The sequence below is a fragment of the Hippopotamus amphibius genome, chromosome 2 (genome assembly GCF_030028045.1).
Source record: "Hippopotamus amphibius kiboko isolate mHipAmp2 chromosome 2, mHipAmp2.hap2, whole genome shotgun sequence".
Classification (NCBI taxonomy): domain Eukaryota; kingdom Metazoa; phylum Chordata; class Mammalia; order Artiodactyla; family Hippopotamidae; genus Hippopotamus; species Hippopotamus amphibius.
Genome location: NC_080187.1, coordinates 10988836 through 11003664, shown reverse-complemented (window position 1 = coordinate 11003664; position 14829 = coordinate 10988836). Strand labels below are relative to the sequence as shown.

At 44.3% G+C, this 14829-nt stretch overlaps 1 protein-coding gene across 5 annotated transcripts in view; it reads right to left on the bottom strand.

The window, feature by feature from the left end:
- Positions 1-14829, bottom strand: part of NR6A1 (nuclear receptor subfamily 6 group A member 1) — a 211928-nt gene that overhangs the window by 2278 nt on the left and 194821 nt on the right. For 2 of the 5 annotated variants that reach the window (XM_057721369.1, XM_057721371.1), the window contains 4 exons: positions 13687-13914; positions 12096-12350; positions 4828-4949; positions 445-597 (listed from right to left, as the gene is read on the bottom strand). In XM_057721369.1, the coding sequence (XP_057577352.1) occupies positions 445-597; positions 4828-4949; positions 12096-12350; positions 13687-13914 (758 nt within the window). Of the gene's footprint in view, positions 1-444; positions 598-630; positions 4731-4827; positions 4950-12095; positions 12351-13686; positions 13915-14829 lie in introns of those variants that run through there. The other 3 variants (XR_009051296.1, XM_057721370.1, XM_057721372.1) reach the window with 3 other exon arrangements.

Sequence of the window (14829 nt, the reverse complement as noted above, 5' to 3'; positions counted from 1 at the left end):
TCAAAAACCTATAGGCAATTCTATGAAATACGATTAATTTAAAAAATTGAGACAGTTCACATGCCATAAAATCCACTCTTTTAAAGTATATAATTCAGGAAATGAAGTTAATTTGAGAAACTCTGAGCATGTTTCCCCATCCATAGCATGGCCATAATATCACCAACCACCAGTCTTGCAGAAATTGTTCTGAGATGAAAAAATATCAGGCCACAAAGTATCCTGGCACATCACAGGAGCTTAGGAAATGTTAGATTCTCTTTCCTACAAAGAAAAACCAAACTTCTCATTACAATAAAACTTTTCTGAGGGCAGGGGTAGTACCTCTTTTATTCAGCTGGTGTCAGACCTGGCATCAGCATCCTGAAAACACTGCTTTCCTCATTCCCTTCACAAGTTAAGAAAAGCAAGGAAGGGTTGGACGCCCAGAACCCAGAATGTTACCTGCAATATAGCGTATCTCAGGTAAGCACATCATGAGGTCAGGAAAACGGTTCGGCTGATGTGTATATTTATATTCAGTGAAATCCTGGCAAATGTACCAATATCGTTTGTTCAACTGTTCTAGCTGTGAGGCACTGGTCAGACCCCTGATATCTGTGAAAAAAAAAAACCACAGGAAATGGGAAGGACTTTCTAATGTGGAAGAAATACCCACTCCTTGAATATGTGTATCTTTCAATGAAAAGTTAAACACTGTCTCAACAGGGGACTTTTCTCTTTCTGACTGAGGGGAACAAAAGCTGTGAGTAAGGGAAGAGAAATAAGATAAAGGAAAATATTATCAAGGACAATCACTAGACTGAGCCCCCTGAGAGCTAGGCTGTATCTTTCTCAACTCCATACCCAGCTCCCAGCACAGGGCTTGGCACAAAACAGGCACCAGTGGATGTTGAACAACTGACTGAATAATCTACCTTTTCCAATTTATCCTTCAAAATATCTTTAAATTTGCTCTTTATTTGGAACCATTCAGAAATCGTGCTGATAACAACTACACATTCAAGCTTGTACACATACTCACACATGGTCTCCTATGCGCTTATACGCATACAATTCTACCTGGTATTCCACTGGTATCCCACTAGGTCACTCCAGTTTTTCTACATGTAAGCATACCTTGTTTTACTGTGCTTTGCTTTACTGCACTTCACAGATATTGCATTTTTTTTTACAAATTGAAGGTAACGGCAACTCTGCACCAAACATTTTTTCCAACAGCATTTGCTGCCCATCTTATATGGGCACATTGGGTCTTTGTTGCTGCACAAGGGCTTTCTCTAGTTGCTGCGAGCGGGGGCCACTCCTCATCACGGTGTGCAGGCTCCTCATTGCAGTGGCTTCCCTTCTCTTGTGGAGCACGGGCCCTAGGCATGCGGGCGTCAACAGCTGCGGCACATGGGCTCAACAGCCGCGGCTCATGGGCTCCAGAGCACAGGCTCAATAGTTGTGGCGCATGGGCCTAGTTGCTCCGTGGCATGTCGAATCTTCCCAGAGCAGGGCTCGAACCCATGTTCCCTGCATTGGCAGGCAGACTCCCAACCACTGCGCCACCTAGGAAGTCTCTGTAATCTTTGATGCTACTATTGTAATTGTTTTGGGGTGCCACAAATCATGCCCATATAAGACGGTGAACTTAATTGATAAATGTTGTGCATTTGGACGTCTGTTAACTGGCTGTTCCCCTGTCTCTCTCTCTCTCTCTCTCTCCCCTCGGGCCTCCCTATTCCCTGAGACACAACAATATTGAAATTAGGCCAGTTAATAACCATACAATCGCCTGTAAGTGTTTGAGTGAAAGGAAAAATCACACATCTCTTACTTTAAATCAAAAGCTAGAAATGATTAAGCTCAGTGAAGAAGGCATGTCAAAAGCTGAGACAGGCTGAAAGCTAGGCCTCTTGTGAGTTAGCAAAGTTGTGAATGCAAAGGAAAAGTTCTTGAAAGAAATTAAAGGCACTATTCCAGTAAACACACAAATGATAAGAGAGCAAAACAGCCTTACTGTCGACACGGAGAAAGTTTGAGTAGTCTGGATAGAAGATCAAACCAGCCACAACATTCCCTTAAACTGAAGCCTAATCCAGAGCAAGGTCTTAACTCTCTTCAATTCTATAAAGGCTGAGAGAAGTGAGGAGGCCACAGAAGAAAAGTCTGAAGCTAGCAGAGGTTGGTTCATGAGGTTTAAGGAAAGACACACTCCATAAAAGTGTGAGATGAAGCAGCAAGTGCTGATATACAAGCTGCAGCAAGTTAGCTGGAAGATCTAGCTAAGGTAATTAAAGAAGGTGGCTACACTAAACAACAGATTTTCAATGCAGACAGAGCCTTATACTGGAAGAAGAGGCTACCTAGGACTTTTCATGGCTAGAGAGAAGAAGTCAATGTCTGGCTTCAAAGCTTCAAAGGACAGGCTGACTAACTTGTTAGGGGCTAGTGTAGCTGGTGACTTTAAGTTGAAGCCAATGCTTACTTACCATTCTGAAAATCCTAAGGCCCTTAAGAATTATGCTATACCGACTTTGCTTGTGTTCTATAAATGGAACAACAAAGCATGGATGACAGCACATCTGTTCACAACCTGGTTTACTAACTATTTCAAGCCCACTGTGGAGACCTACTGCTCAGGAAAAAAGATTCCTTTCAAAATATTACTGCTCACTGACAAAGCACCCGGTCACCCAAGAGCTCTGATGAAGATGTACGATGAAATTAATTTTGTTTTCATGCCGGCTAACACAACATCCATTCTGCAGCCCATGGATCAAGGAGTAATTTCAACATTTGAGTCTTACTATTTAAGAAATACATTTCCTAAGACCATAGCTGCTCATAAATAGTGATTCCTCTGAAGGATCTGGGCAAAGTAAATTGAAAACCTTCCAGAAAGGATTCACCATTCGAGATGCCATTCATGATTCGCTGGAAGAGGTCAAAACATCAACATTAACAGGATTTTAGAAGAAGTTGATTCCAACCCTCATGGATGACTTTGAGGAGTTCAAGACTTCAGTAGAGGAAGTAACTGCAGATGTGGTAGAAACAGCAAGAGAACTAGAATGAGAAGTGAAGCCTGAAGATGTGACTGAACTGCTGCAGTCTCATGATAAAACTTTAATAGGTGAGGTGATGCTTCTTATGAATGAGCAAAGACAGTGGTCCTCTGAGATGGAATCTACTCCAGGTGAAGATGCTGTGAAGATTGTTGAAATAATGAAAAAGAATTTAGAATATTACATAAACTTAGCTGATAAAGCAGCAGCAGGGTTTGAGAAAACTGACTCCAATTTTGCAAGAAGTTACTGTGGGTAAAATGTTCATACAGCATTGCGTGCTATTGCTATAGAGAATTCGTGACAGAAAAAGTCAATTGATGTGGCAAACTTCACTGTTGTCTTATTTTAAGAAACTGCTATAGCCACCCCAATCTTCAGCAACCACCACCCTACCCTGATCAGTCAGCTGCCATCAACACTGAGGCAAGACCCTCCACCAGCAAAAAGATTACAACTCGATGAAGGCTCAGATGATGGTTAGCATTTTTTAGCAATAAAGTATTTTTTTTGAGGTATGTACTATGTTTTTAAAGACACAATGCTACAGCACACTTAATAGATTACAGTATAGTATAAACATGACTTTTATATGCACTGGGAAGCCAAAAAAGTCAAGTGACTTGCTCTATTGCAATATTCACTTTATTGTGGTGGTCTGGAACCAAACCTGCGATATCTCCAAAGTACGCCTGTAGATGTCTCTCTCATTCTCATATATGTATGTGTATATATATTATACAGTGTGTTCATATACGTATAAACAGACACAATCCCTCTTTTCCATATATAGAATATAAATGTTCTATATATAAATCTTACCCAGCCTTTGAGGCCCAGCTCTCAAATTTCTCTTCCTCCAAGTAGGTGTTACTGATATCCCCCCATCTGAGGCTCAAGCAATGTATCAAGTGCCATCAGAAGGTACACTTCTTGAGGCCAGGAACCTAGGATCTAATTTATTTCAATGTCTTTAATGCTCAACACAGGGCTTGGCCTAAGGGAGGCACACAGAATATCAGATAAACGCATGAAAGGTGCAGAAGCACGAGGAGGAGGTTTGGTCAGTACTGAGGGAGGAGTGGGCAAAGAGGAGGGGATCAAGAGTCTCTGGACTAGGAAATTGAATACAGGAACAGAGCACTTTCAATGTCATAGGCAGCAAAATAGCCCAGCCCCACTCTGAGAGTAGAGCACTCATATGCTACACAAACTCTCCTGCATACTCTGGTTACCAGCAGCTACCATGCTCCACTTGGCAGGTTAATATTTCACGTAAATCACATCCACCACTCTTTTAATGAAAGCCATGCTTGATATGGGTGTGTGAGTTTTTGTGCACCCCCACTCTGCCCTGAAGGGACCGTCAGCCTGTCACAGATTCCTTATCTCTAACAGTTTCATCAGTCACTCTGCTCTTCTTCAGTCGCTGGTAAACTTGGTGCATATTTTAAATGACGCATGTACTGTCCTTGGTGTCTGTGTTTAAATGCATTAAAACTGACTAAACAAAGCAAATCCTCTTCCTTCCTCTATGAGTTATAGAGCCTGTGGCATTTAGGTTTGAAGGAAAAAACCCAAACCATGCCCTGCACTATAGTAGAGCAGGATGATGAGGGCAGCATAGGACTTCCAAGATCGGTGCCTACATGGTGTGACAGATTCTGTGTGATAGTCCTGAGGATAAAGGGGGCAGGGGTGAAACATGAGAGCAAATATTCACAGGCAAAACAACAACAAAAAAAGCCCTTTCTTCCCACCCCCAATTACTCACCTTGATTTAGGAAGTTAATTGCTTTCATACAAGCATACTCCTCATTGCTCACTTTTAGCTGATGGAACTTGTGATACAGGTAGATGAGCCGCTCAATCACCTCCATCCCTTCATCACTAAATCTGGGGAACAGACACAGGTGTTAATAGTGGGTTCTGATTACCAGTGGAGGTAACAGAAGGAGACAAGTCTCCTACAACTCCTTAAGGCAGCTAAGACAGGAAAGAGGTGGCACTTGGGAGAAATGGAATCCAGAAACATTTGTGAAGGACAGGTGAATCCATGGTTTGTCTAGAGGCCAAGGCAGCTGATACAAGCTGTTGTTCCCAAGGTCAGTTAGGGTCAGTCAAATCTAAGTTCATATCCAGCTCCATCACATACAAGCTATGAGACCCTGGGAAAGTCCTTTGACCCTTCTAAGCTTTGAGGACCTCCTTTGTAAAATAATGCTTGCCTGCTTGGGGTAACAGGGTCAAAGGGGGTTTGGGATATAAATGTAGAGAAATATGACATCAAGATACTGCTGTTGTTGCGATGCAGCCTCCAGTAATGATGGCAGCTACCATGGTGACTCTATGTGAGCCACCGCCACAATGAAAAAGCTGCTGACTGTATTTGTTTAAGTTCACTGCTTCCAACAGGGCTGAGGTTATGCAGAGTGAACATTTTTACTGGCATCACTGACTTCAGCTAGACAGGGAGGGAGGGAAATGTAAATTGAGCCTCCATGTCATGCCAGTCTCTGTGTTGGGCACTTTATGTGTATTATCTCATTTAATTTAATTTTCTCAGCCCTGTGGGCTAGTTAAGATTATAATCACCATTGTTCAGATAAGAAACTGAAGTTCAAAGAACAGAAGGCACTGGTCCACAAGCACACAGCTAGTTGGTAGCAGAGCTAGAACCTTGAACTGGGCTAACTCCCTAAGGCCTTGGTTTTCTCAATATCTGAGGCAGCATCCACTAGCAGAGAAAATTCAACACTGACCATGCTGCTTTCTTTGCATTAGGAGTTAATTCCTTGAGGAAAGAACAAGTTTTAAGCAAAGGAGCCCTAGGCTGGGGGACTAATACTCTGGGTCACAGTGAGGAATATCTCATACCAGAAATGGAGATACCCCCAAACCAAGGAGGCAAAGGCTTAGGTGGGGAAATAGGAGTTTATAAAAGCTGGGGTCAGGCCCAGCATCCACTCTTCTAGGTGGGACAAAGAGAGTTTCAGACAGGCCTTTGATGCAGCTGAGTCAAAGAGAGAATATGCGCAGCCTCAGAGTTGCTTCCTGGTGACATGTTCAGATCTGGGTACTGCAGCCCAGTGCCAGGCAAGAAGGCCCTATCCTCCTGGGGATGTACAACTGCTGTCTGGGTCCTATTGCTTTCTGTGTTGACTCTGAAGGTTTTGCAAGGACTTGGCTTCCTGGGCAAACAGGACATTTTCTCTTCCTTGGGGAAAGCCTGGCTCTTGTTGGGGCCAGAGGCACCTGCGCTTCTCAAGCACCAGGGGGAGCCACAGCAGCAGCTAGGCTCCCAGTCAGTTCCCTGATTTGAACTACTACGGCTGACTCTGTTTCTCTCTGCTCCTGGCCCAACGGCGTTTACAACTTGATTAATACATTCCCAGATTGTCTGATAGACACATCTATGTTTAATAACCACTATAATAACTGTATCTACTACTCTACCATTTGCTGAGTGTTTGCTACTTGCCAGACACTTTGTTAAATATTTTACATACATTATTTCATTGGATACTCCCAATAAATCCACAAAATGGATATTATAATCCTCTTTGTTCGCATGTGGAAACAAAGGCTCAGAGAAGTTATTTACTGTGCCCTTATTGCATTCTTATATTTTACCCTCCTGATAATCTGTGAGATAATATCACCTTCATGTTAGGGATGAGGAAGAAGAGGTGCCTTCCCCAAAGCTGTAAGTGAATAAAATAAATAAGTGGTGGTGGGGCCAAGGTTTAAACCAAGTTTTCTCATCCCAAGCCTGTCGCTTTCTCAGCACTACACTGTCCATTCTCTGACTGTCTTGTCCTTAACTGGCAATTGGGAAAGGATACCACATGCTATCACAGGGGACACCTCAGGAGGTCTGCATTCCCAGAGCAACTCAGCTCAGGGCCCAACCCAGAGTGGGTGCTGCACTTGCTGCAGTGCACAGAACTGCCCCTCTGCTGCCTCCATGATGCTAAGACCTGCAGGAAGCAGTGTACCTGGGAGTGATTACTCCTTATCACAGTACTCTGTCAGCCACTTCTGGAGAGGGAAAAGGTCTTTACTGAAAATGCCCATTAGTATCTGTTTAGAGGGGTGGGGAAGAGATGGGATGGGGTAGGGCATAAAAAAGGAGGATGCAAGTAGAGCAGCATCTGTCTGGTGGCCAAGCAAGCAAAGATAACGCTCTCTCCCCTCATCGGTAACCTCTTGCCCCAAGTGCTCACGCTGGCTCTGCAGAACCTGCAGGTGTGTGGCTACCAGCCAGACCCCAAGACAACAGTGCCAAACCTATTCCTAGTTGAGTCTTGACCTGAGGGACACAAAGGAACTCCCACATGCCTGGCCTGAGTATATGACCCAGATCTGCCCTCTCTCTTGGGCAGAGCATATACCCTCTTTTCCCAAGTTTCCTAGGATAGGCAACCATCATGGACCCCTGGCAGTTGTGGGGGGTTGGCAGCCAGCCCAGCAGCCCCCACTCAGTCTCCACAGCCTGACTGCAAAGATTTCCTCCACACCCCGCATCCCACCCCTTGATAAACAAATTGTTCTCTGTTCCATGGGCCTGCTTTCTCCTGCAGCCGTGCCTCCTCCACATCTGCCCACTCCACAGTTCTAACACCCCTGTATTCCCTGTCCACAAATTATCAGCATTCAAAGCCAGAGAGCTGGACAAACACACCCATTCTTCTTCTAGGTTACCATTACACAAGCATGTTAGGACAAGGAAAACATTCCTGCCAGGATCCCCCAAACCACTGGACCATTCAGTCAGCAATTGAAGCTGACACTGTATAAGTTATGTCCCATTAAGGGGGCTGAAAGGCCCAGTTGTCTCTTTTTCATTCATCTAAATGCACCTACTCCCAGAAAGAGTCATCAGCCACAGCCTTAGAGGAACTGCCACCTCAGCACCCACATACAGACTCAAAGATGAAAAGTAAGACTGCAGCTCCAGGACACATTCCAGAAAGTCAAACTTTTAAGAAGGCTAAAAAATTTAGTAACAGTAAAGAATCTGGGCTTTGGAGCACAACACATCTAGATGACAATCTCAACTCCATCTCTTTCAGCTTTGTAGCCTTGAGTTTTCACCTCTCTCAACCTCATGCTCCTCATGTGTAGAACAGGGATAATATTAGTATGGCCTCTTAGAGAAGTGGTGAGAACCAAACAAATATTGTTTGCAAAGCACTTAAGTGGAATCTGGCATAAGAAACAGTCTGTAATTGTTAACTATTATCATTATGAACATCATCACCATCACTCCTGTTATCACAGCAAAAAGAAAAGACTGTGTTTCCGGAACCTTATAGCTAGGGAATTAGCAGGGAAGCTATAGGACAACTTTCCAGAGATCTGGCAGAAATGGAGCTAGTGCTCACAAGATAGAAGTGCCCGTTAAAGCTCATCCAGTGCAAGGCATCTTCTCTAAGAGTGAAGGAGTCTTCATTAGGGCTAGGAGCAGTCACTGGCTGGTGCTACAATCTGCTTTAAATCAAATTCACCCGGCTCACTGTCTGATAACAGCCTGATTAAGGAAAATGGGCACCATAAATTTGATTCAATATTTGAGAAGAGAAAAGGAGGTGGTCATGTATCATCTGGGAAAAGTGTTTTCATGACAGCAGGAACTCACTTGCACTCAACAGTTGTGAAAAAGTAAAGGCATTTTGGGGGAGTGGGAGTAACGCCGGAGCAGGCAACGTAGGAAAGAGCTATGGCCAATTACAGACTCCACACTCTGGGTTTCTAGCAGAGCGAGGACTGCCTTACAGTGATGAACCTGATTCCAAAGATTCTCATACTTCCATTTCCTCTGGCCTCCTGAGCAGTTCGACATGCATTTCAGACTCAACAGACCCCAAGTCAAACTCAGAGTAGCTCATCTCTCAACCTGTTCTTCCCAGACCCATTATCTTGGCTAAGAGAACTGGTGCCCACCTGCCTGGCAGTTTCCCCAACTTTTCCACTCAGAGGTCCCAGTGACTTTACCTCCCTGGCATCTCTCAACTCCGTGTTGCCCTCTCTATTCCCGTAGTCACTGCTGCCTTGTTTATTTTTTTTATTTTTTATTTTTTTGGCACACGGGCTTAGTTGCTCCGTGGCATGTGGGATCTTCCTGGAGCAGGGATCGAACCCATGTCCTCTGCATTGGCAGGCAGATTCTTAACCACTGCGCCACCTAGGAAGCCCTGCCTTGTTTATTTTTACCTGGGCTATGCAATAGTTTCCTGCACAGCCATTTTCTTCTAGTCTTGTCCATGCAATCCATCCTCAACTTTACAACTACAGGGATCTTTCTAAAATGCAACCTGACATGTAGTAGCTCTACTTAAAAAATCCTATGACTTAATGCTATTTATACAATAAAATCCAAATTTTTTAGATTAGCATTTGAGCACCTTCATGACTTGTTTTTCCTGTACCTTTCTCCCCTCATTCCTCTGTCTCTCAGATATATTCTCTCTATACCCTAATCCACAGGATTGCTTTTTGGTTACCTGCACAAGCCAACCACCCAGAATCTCTAACTCTAGGACTCTGTGTTACTCTCCTGCACCTCCTGTTCTCTATAACCTACCTAGAAAAATCCCACTTCAAGATGCAGCTCAAATGTCTTTTTCTCTTTGGCAAGCATTCTCTGATTATGTAAGTAGAGGTACTCACTCCCTAGTCTATGCTTTCATAGTCTCTCATAGGCACCCTCTATCTCCACTAATATCACCCTGGACTATAGATTCTATCTGCTTCTATTTGCCCCCCAATCCCTTAAACCAAGAATATGGGCTCTCATTTCAGGGTCTGAAACCATGTCTGTATCATCTGTTATCCCAACACCCCTGTTGCCAGCACACAATAGGTGCTCAATAAATGGGCATAGAATCAAAACTAACATGCTGAACTTTAACTTGCATTTTTCCATTGAAGGATTCCATACTGGAGTGAGAGCCCTAACAATTCATCTATTTCTTATCCTCAGAACCCACTTGTGAGCTCAGCTGCAACACGTGTTCCAGAGTTAGCACTGTTCAACAGAACTTTCTGTGACAATGGAAATACATGTATATCTGCAACTGTCCAACACACTAGCCACTAGCGACATGTGGCTCCTGAGCACTTGAAATGTGGCTAGTGTCAATGAGGAACTGAATTTTTATTTTTAAGTAATTTAAATAGCCACATGAGGCTAGTGGATACTATACTTGATAGCCCAACTCTAGATTCTCCTACGTAAGGACCCTTCCTAGAAAATAAAAATTTCCTCACTAGTTCAGCTGTTACTGGTTCCTGCCTTGCTCTTGGGGCTCAAGGGATTGGAAACAGTGGGATGGGGTTTCTTTTATGAAGCTTCAAGCCACGGAGAACCCTGAGTGGCCAGTGATCCCTACCTACCTGCAGAGAGCCTGGGAAAACCCATCATTCTACAGAGAGTGGAGTCCCACAGGCTGACTCTGTAGGCAGCCTCAGTCTGCAGTGGCAGATTCCAGACAAACAGGGAGGCCGGGCTCAATGGGCTAGCTCTGCAAACCCTGACAATACTAGAGCAGGCTGACTGCTTTCCAAACACTCAGTCGGCTCAGAGTTACAGAGCAGGAGACAGGAATTTGATGGAAACAATGAATTAGAGGCTAAGACAAGGGGTTAGGTTATCTGCAAAATCAGATAGCTCTGTTTAAGGACAAAATGTCAGCTGGGTTAAAAACTCTGTCATTTATAGATTACCATCAAGCCTGTAAGCATCATTAATAAGGAAACATTAGAAAACCAGGGTGAGAAAGTACCCAGACTCCTCCCTCCCTCCGCTGCGCAAAGGGCCCTCGAAGGTGTTGGAGCTTTGCTCCCAGCCTAAGCCTCAGCTTATCTTTATGCCATGGCAATTAGGTGACAGAGGGAGATGCACTTCAGTCCTGTGTAGAGAAGTTTGAGGGGACTGGTAGTCCACTTTCTCCAGCTTTCTTTGATGGAGGCACCTTTTCTTCCCTCTTTCTTGGTGCTCTGGAATCCCATGATTTCCATTATTTTAAACTGTCTAATAAAGGTGAACTATTGAAATGTCTATTTAAATGTGATTTAAACTTTTATTTTTCACATGGATAAATCAGTAAGTCAGAAAAGTTGTATCAGAGGTCATTTTTCCTGATTTTGGGGTGTCACCATGTGCTCCAGGTCACCAAAGTGAGTTGAGTAAAAGACCTGCTCTAGGGAGGGTGGGGGGGGACTCGAGGAGGGGGAGTCAAGGAAGGGAGGGAATACGGGGATATGTGTATAAAAACAGATGATTGAACCTGGTGTACCCCCCCCCCCAAAAAAAAAAAAAAAAAGACTGCTCTAGGCAGGGAGGTTAGAAGGATTCTAGCCAGCTGGAATGAAACTTTATGCCAGAAAACATCGAGGAGGAGAATTCAGTATTTCAGTCCTATGCTCTTATCTCACTGCATCTGAGATACAGTGAAAGAGCATAAGGTTTCAGTTGGGCAGGCATGGGTTCAAATCCAGGCTCTGGGTTCAAATCCAAAACCCTCAAGGGAAGGCCCCTTTGAACTTCAGTTTTTTCATCTATAAAATGGGCATAATAACACCTATAATGCTGGAGGCTGTGAGAAAGTAAGACAATAATGTAAAATACGAAGCCCAGTGCTTGGCACATAGCAGGCACCACAATAATTCCTGGGTCTGGTTCTTGGATTGTAAACTACAGCTCAGAGCCCCTCACCTTGCAGGAAAAGTTTACACTTTTGTTTTTTCCAGATACATTATCTTACCTCAGTAATCCAGATGTGATGAAAATAACAGCTTAGCACTTGCTAAGCTTTGCTGCACATTATCATTTATTCCTCACAACTACCTTGTTGGGGAGGTACTATCATCACCCCACTTTACATATTCAGAACCTGAGGATCAGAGACTCGACTGAAGATTCAAGTCCAGCCCTGTGTGGCTTTAATGGCTGTCCTCTGGAGTGTCAGGCAACCCTGCCTTGCAGACATGACAATGGTTTTGTTGCATGAGACTTTCTCCCCAGCCAGCAGCTCTCACCTATGTAGTTCTTCATCAGAGGGTGAATACTTGGCAGTGACATCAGCCAGCTCCCCGAAGATCTGCTTGCTGTAAACAGTGAGGGAGGACAGCAGGATTAATTCCTGCCATGTAGAGCTCAGGAGGCACGTGTAATCCTTGATTGAGAGCTCGCAGAAGAAAGGCAGTTTCTTGATCCAGGCAATCTGCCTAAAAAGCAGCTCATCAGCCAGGCGGCAAAGCAGGGCAAATAGCTCTGCTTGAGTCACAGCATATCTGGGGGGACAGGAACAGAGGAAAGTTACTTCTAGTGGCCAGAACGATGAGGATGGGGGCAAAGGGAGAGGGTACTCCTGAGGGCACAAAGCGTCTCTGGCAGTGGGCTCCTTGCCCTTGACCATGGATCTCCAGTTTCATTTAATTCAGTCTAATGATAAGGGAACAGAACTGGGGACAGCAGCAAGCTCAGGGCTGAAGGGAGAGGTTTGATAAGAAAAAAAATTGCAAAGGGGAAATGAGGCTTAGAAATGTGTACAATTATCAGGGAGTATGACTTTTAATGTTAGTGTCCATTAATGCTCCATGTGTTAGAAAAAAATTCCCAGTCACTCTTGCACCAGTTTTGGAAATGAGAGCTCCGTTAGAGTGGACTGGTGCCCACTCAATACAGGGATTGGCACAAAAATGAGCCTCAGGGTGAGATGGCTGAAAGAGAACAGAACAGGTTCAAAAGCTTTTCTTGCTCTCACTGCCCCCCCTGGTGGTGAGAGTTCAGGAAACTAGAGTTGCTCAGCCCTCCTAAGCTACTGGGGATGGAAGGAGCAGGGTATTTCTCATCTCTGGGCTGGATGAGACAGGCTACCAGTTTTCTTTCTCTCAGGGCCCCTTGACATGACTCTTTCCCACACCAGATTTATAAAGGTTTTTGTGGTGGCCTTCTTGTAGGTAGATATTTGAATTTCTTCTTCTGAAACTGGAGACTAGCTTAAGAAATCTCAGGATACCTTTGGGGAGGGGAGAGGGTCTAAGCTTAATAACACTCAAACAGCCTATGCCCCAAGCCAAATGAGTGCAGCAAAGGGTGGGCCTAAGTGGCTGAACTATTATCTACTCAGGCAGAGCTGACAGGATGGAAAGAGTATTCCTTCTACCCACTCAGGCCTGCACACAGAGCACATGGCTCTAGGCTACCCAAGAATATGTTGACTAGGGATACAGACAGGCCACAACCAGTTAGTGCTTTGAGTGCTTGTTAAGAAGCCTAAACTTAATGTATGATTATCCCCAGAATTACAGCTCATCTCTGGCACAGAAGCACTCAGACCCATTCCAGGGTCTGGCTTACCTAGACGCAACCAGAAACAAAAGCCGTTTAACCCCAATTCCACAGGGATTGATAAACAGCCCCAACTCTATGAGAAAAGAGGCTCAAGAAACATGGGGGACCAATGACTTCAACAGTAAGCACAGATTTATCCTCTGATGCTTGAGTCATTGCTTATTATCCTTCAACTCATTCCAAAGCGTGGGGTACAGGAGCCAGGGATGAAGGTGGGTGTGGGGTAGGGACCACTTTGAAGCTGCAGGGATAAACAGAGCAAGGCTCACTCACCCATCTTCAATCAACATGGGCGTGCCCAATGGCTCCAGGTCCTCGGCTGACACAAGCTGGTGAATTAGACTGTAAGACTGGGGATCCAGGCTGCGAGCTTGTGGGGGCAGAAGTGGCGAGTGGGCAGAGTAGCTAAAAAGGTGCGGTATATATTGATAGTGCGGAGGCACAGACATCCCCATGTACTGATCCCTGAATGCCATGAATCCATTTAGTTCCACAGACCTACTGGAGAGAAAAGTCTCACGTTAAGCAGAACCACTGCAGGTCCACTGCCTACTCAAAGAAAGCGAGCTAGGAGGTGGCTCAGGTGTTCTTTGGCCATGCACTCTGTCTCCCCTACTAGATGGGGTCTCTGTGTGAGTATGTATATGTGTGGCTCACCTTTGGACACCCAGGACGTGGCAGAGTTGTACTGAATGAATATTGGTTAAATGACCTCTTTGTACAGGTGCCACATTTGGAGAGTTCCATAGACTATTCATAGACTATAATGACGTAAGTGAATGTTTATAATTTATACTGCCAGGACCACTAAGTCAGAGACAGGCTAAGCGCCTCGCTAGGCCGCAAAACAAACCCAGCACCTAGCAAAGAACCTGGCATGTGACAACAACTCCCTAAACATTCAAAGGAAGGAACAAACCAATGAATAAGTTATAATGAAATATCAAGAGAAAAGCATATTCTTATCCCGCCCCCCCTTTCTTGGAGAATCTAACCACTCAGTCAACTAGTTTTACCTAGATGCATCTCCTGTAACAGGGGTTCACAAACTATGGCCCATGGTCTGTTTGGTAAATGAAGTTTTATTAGAACACAGCCACACTCATTCATTCACATGTTGTGTCTGGCTGCGTTTGCACTACAATGGCAGAACTGAGTAGTTGAGACCTAGACTGTATGGCCTGCAAGGCCTAAAATATTTACTATCTGGCCTTTATAAAAAATGTTTCTCAACCCCTGTCCTATAATAAAGATTTCTGGAGAAAGAAAATCTTCCTTAGTAGCTGATAGCTATATTTCACACCTAACAACTAACTTAAGATATACCATCCTAGAACCAAGTCTTCAAACTGGTACTTTCATGATACCAGCAAATCTGACTAACTTGAAGAGTTTTCACTGTTTCTTAAAATTTAT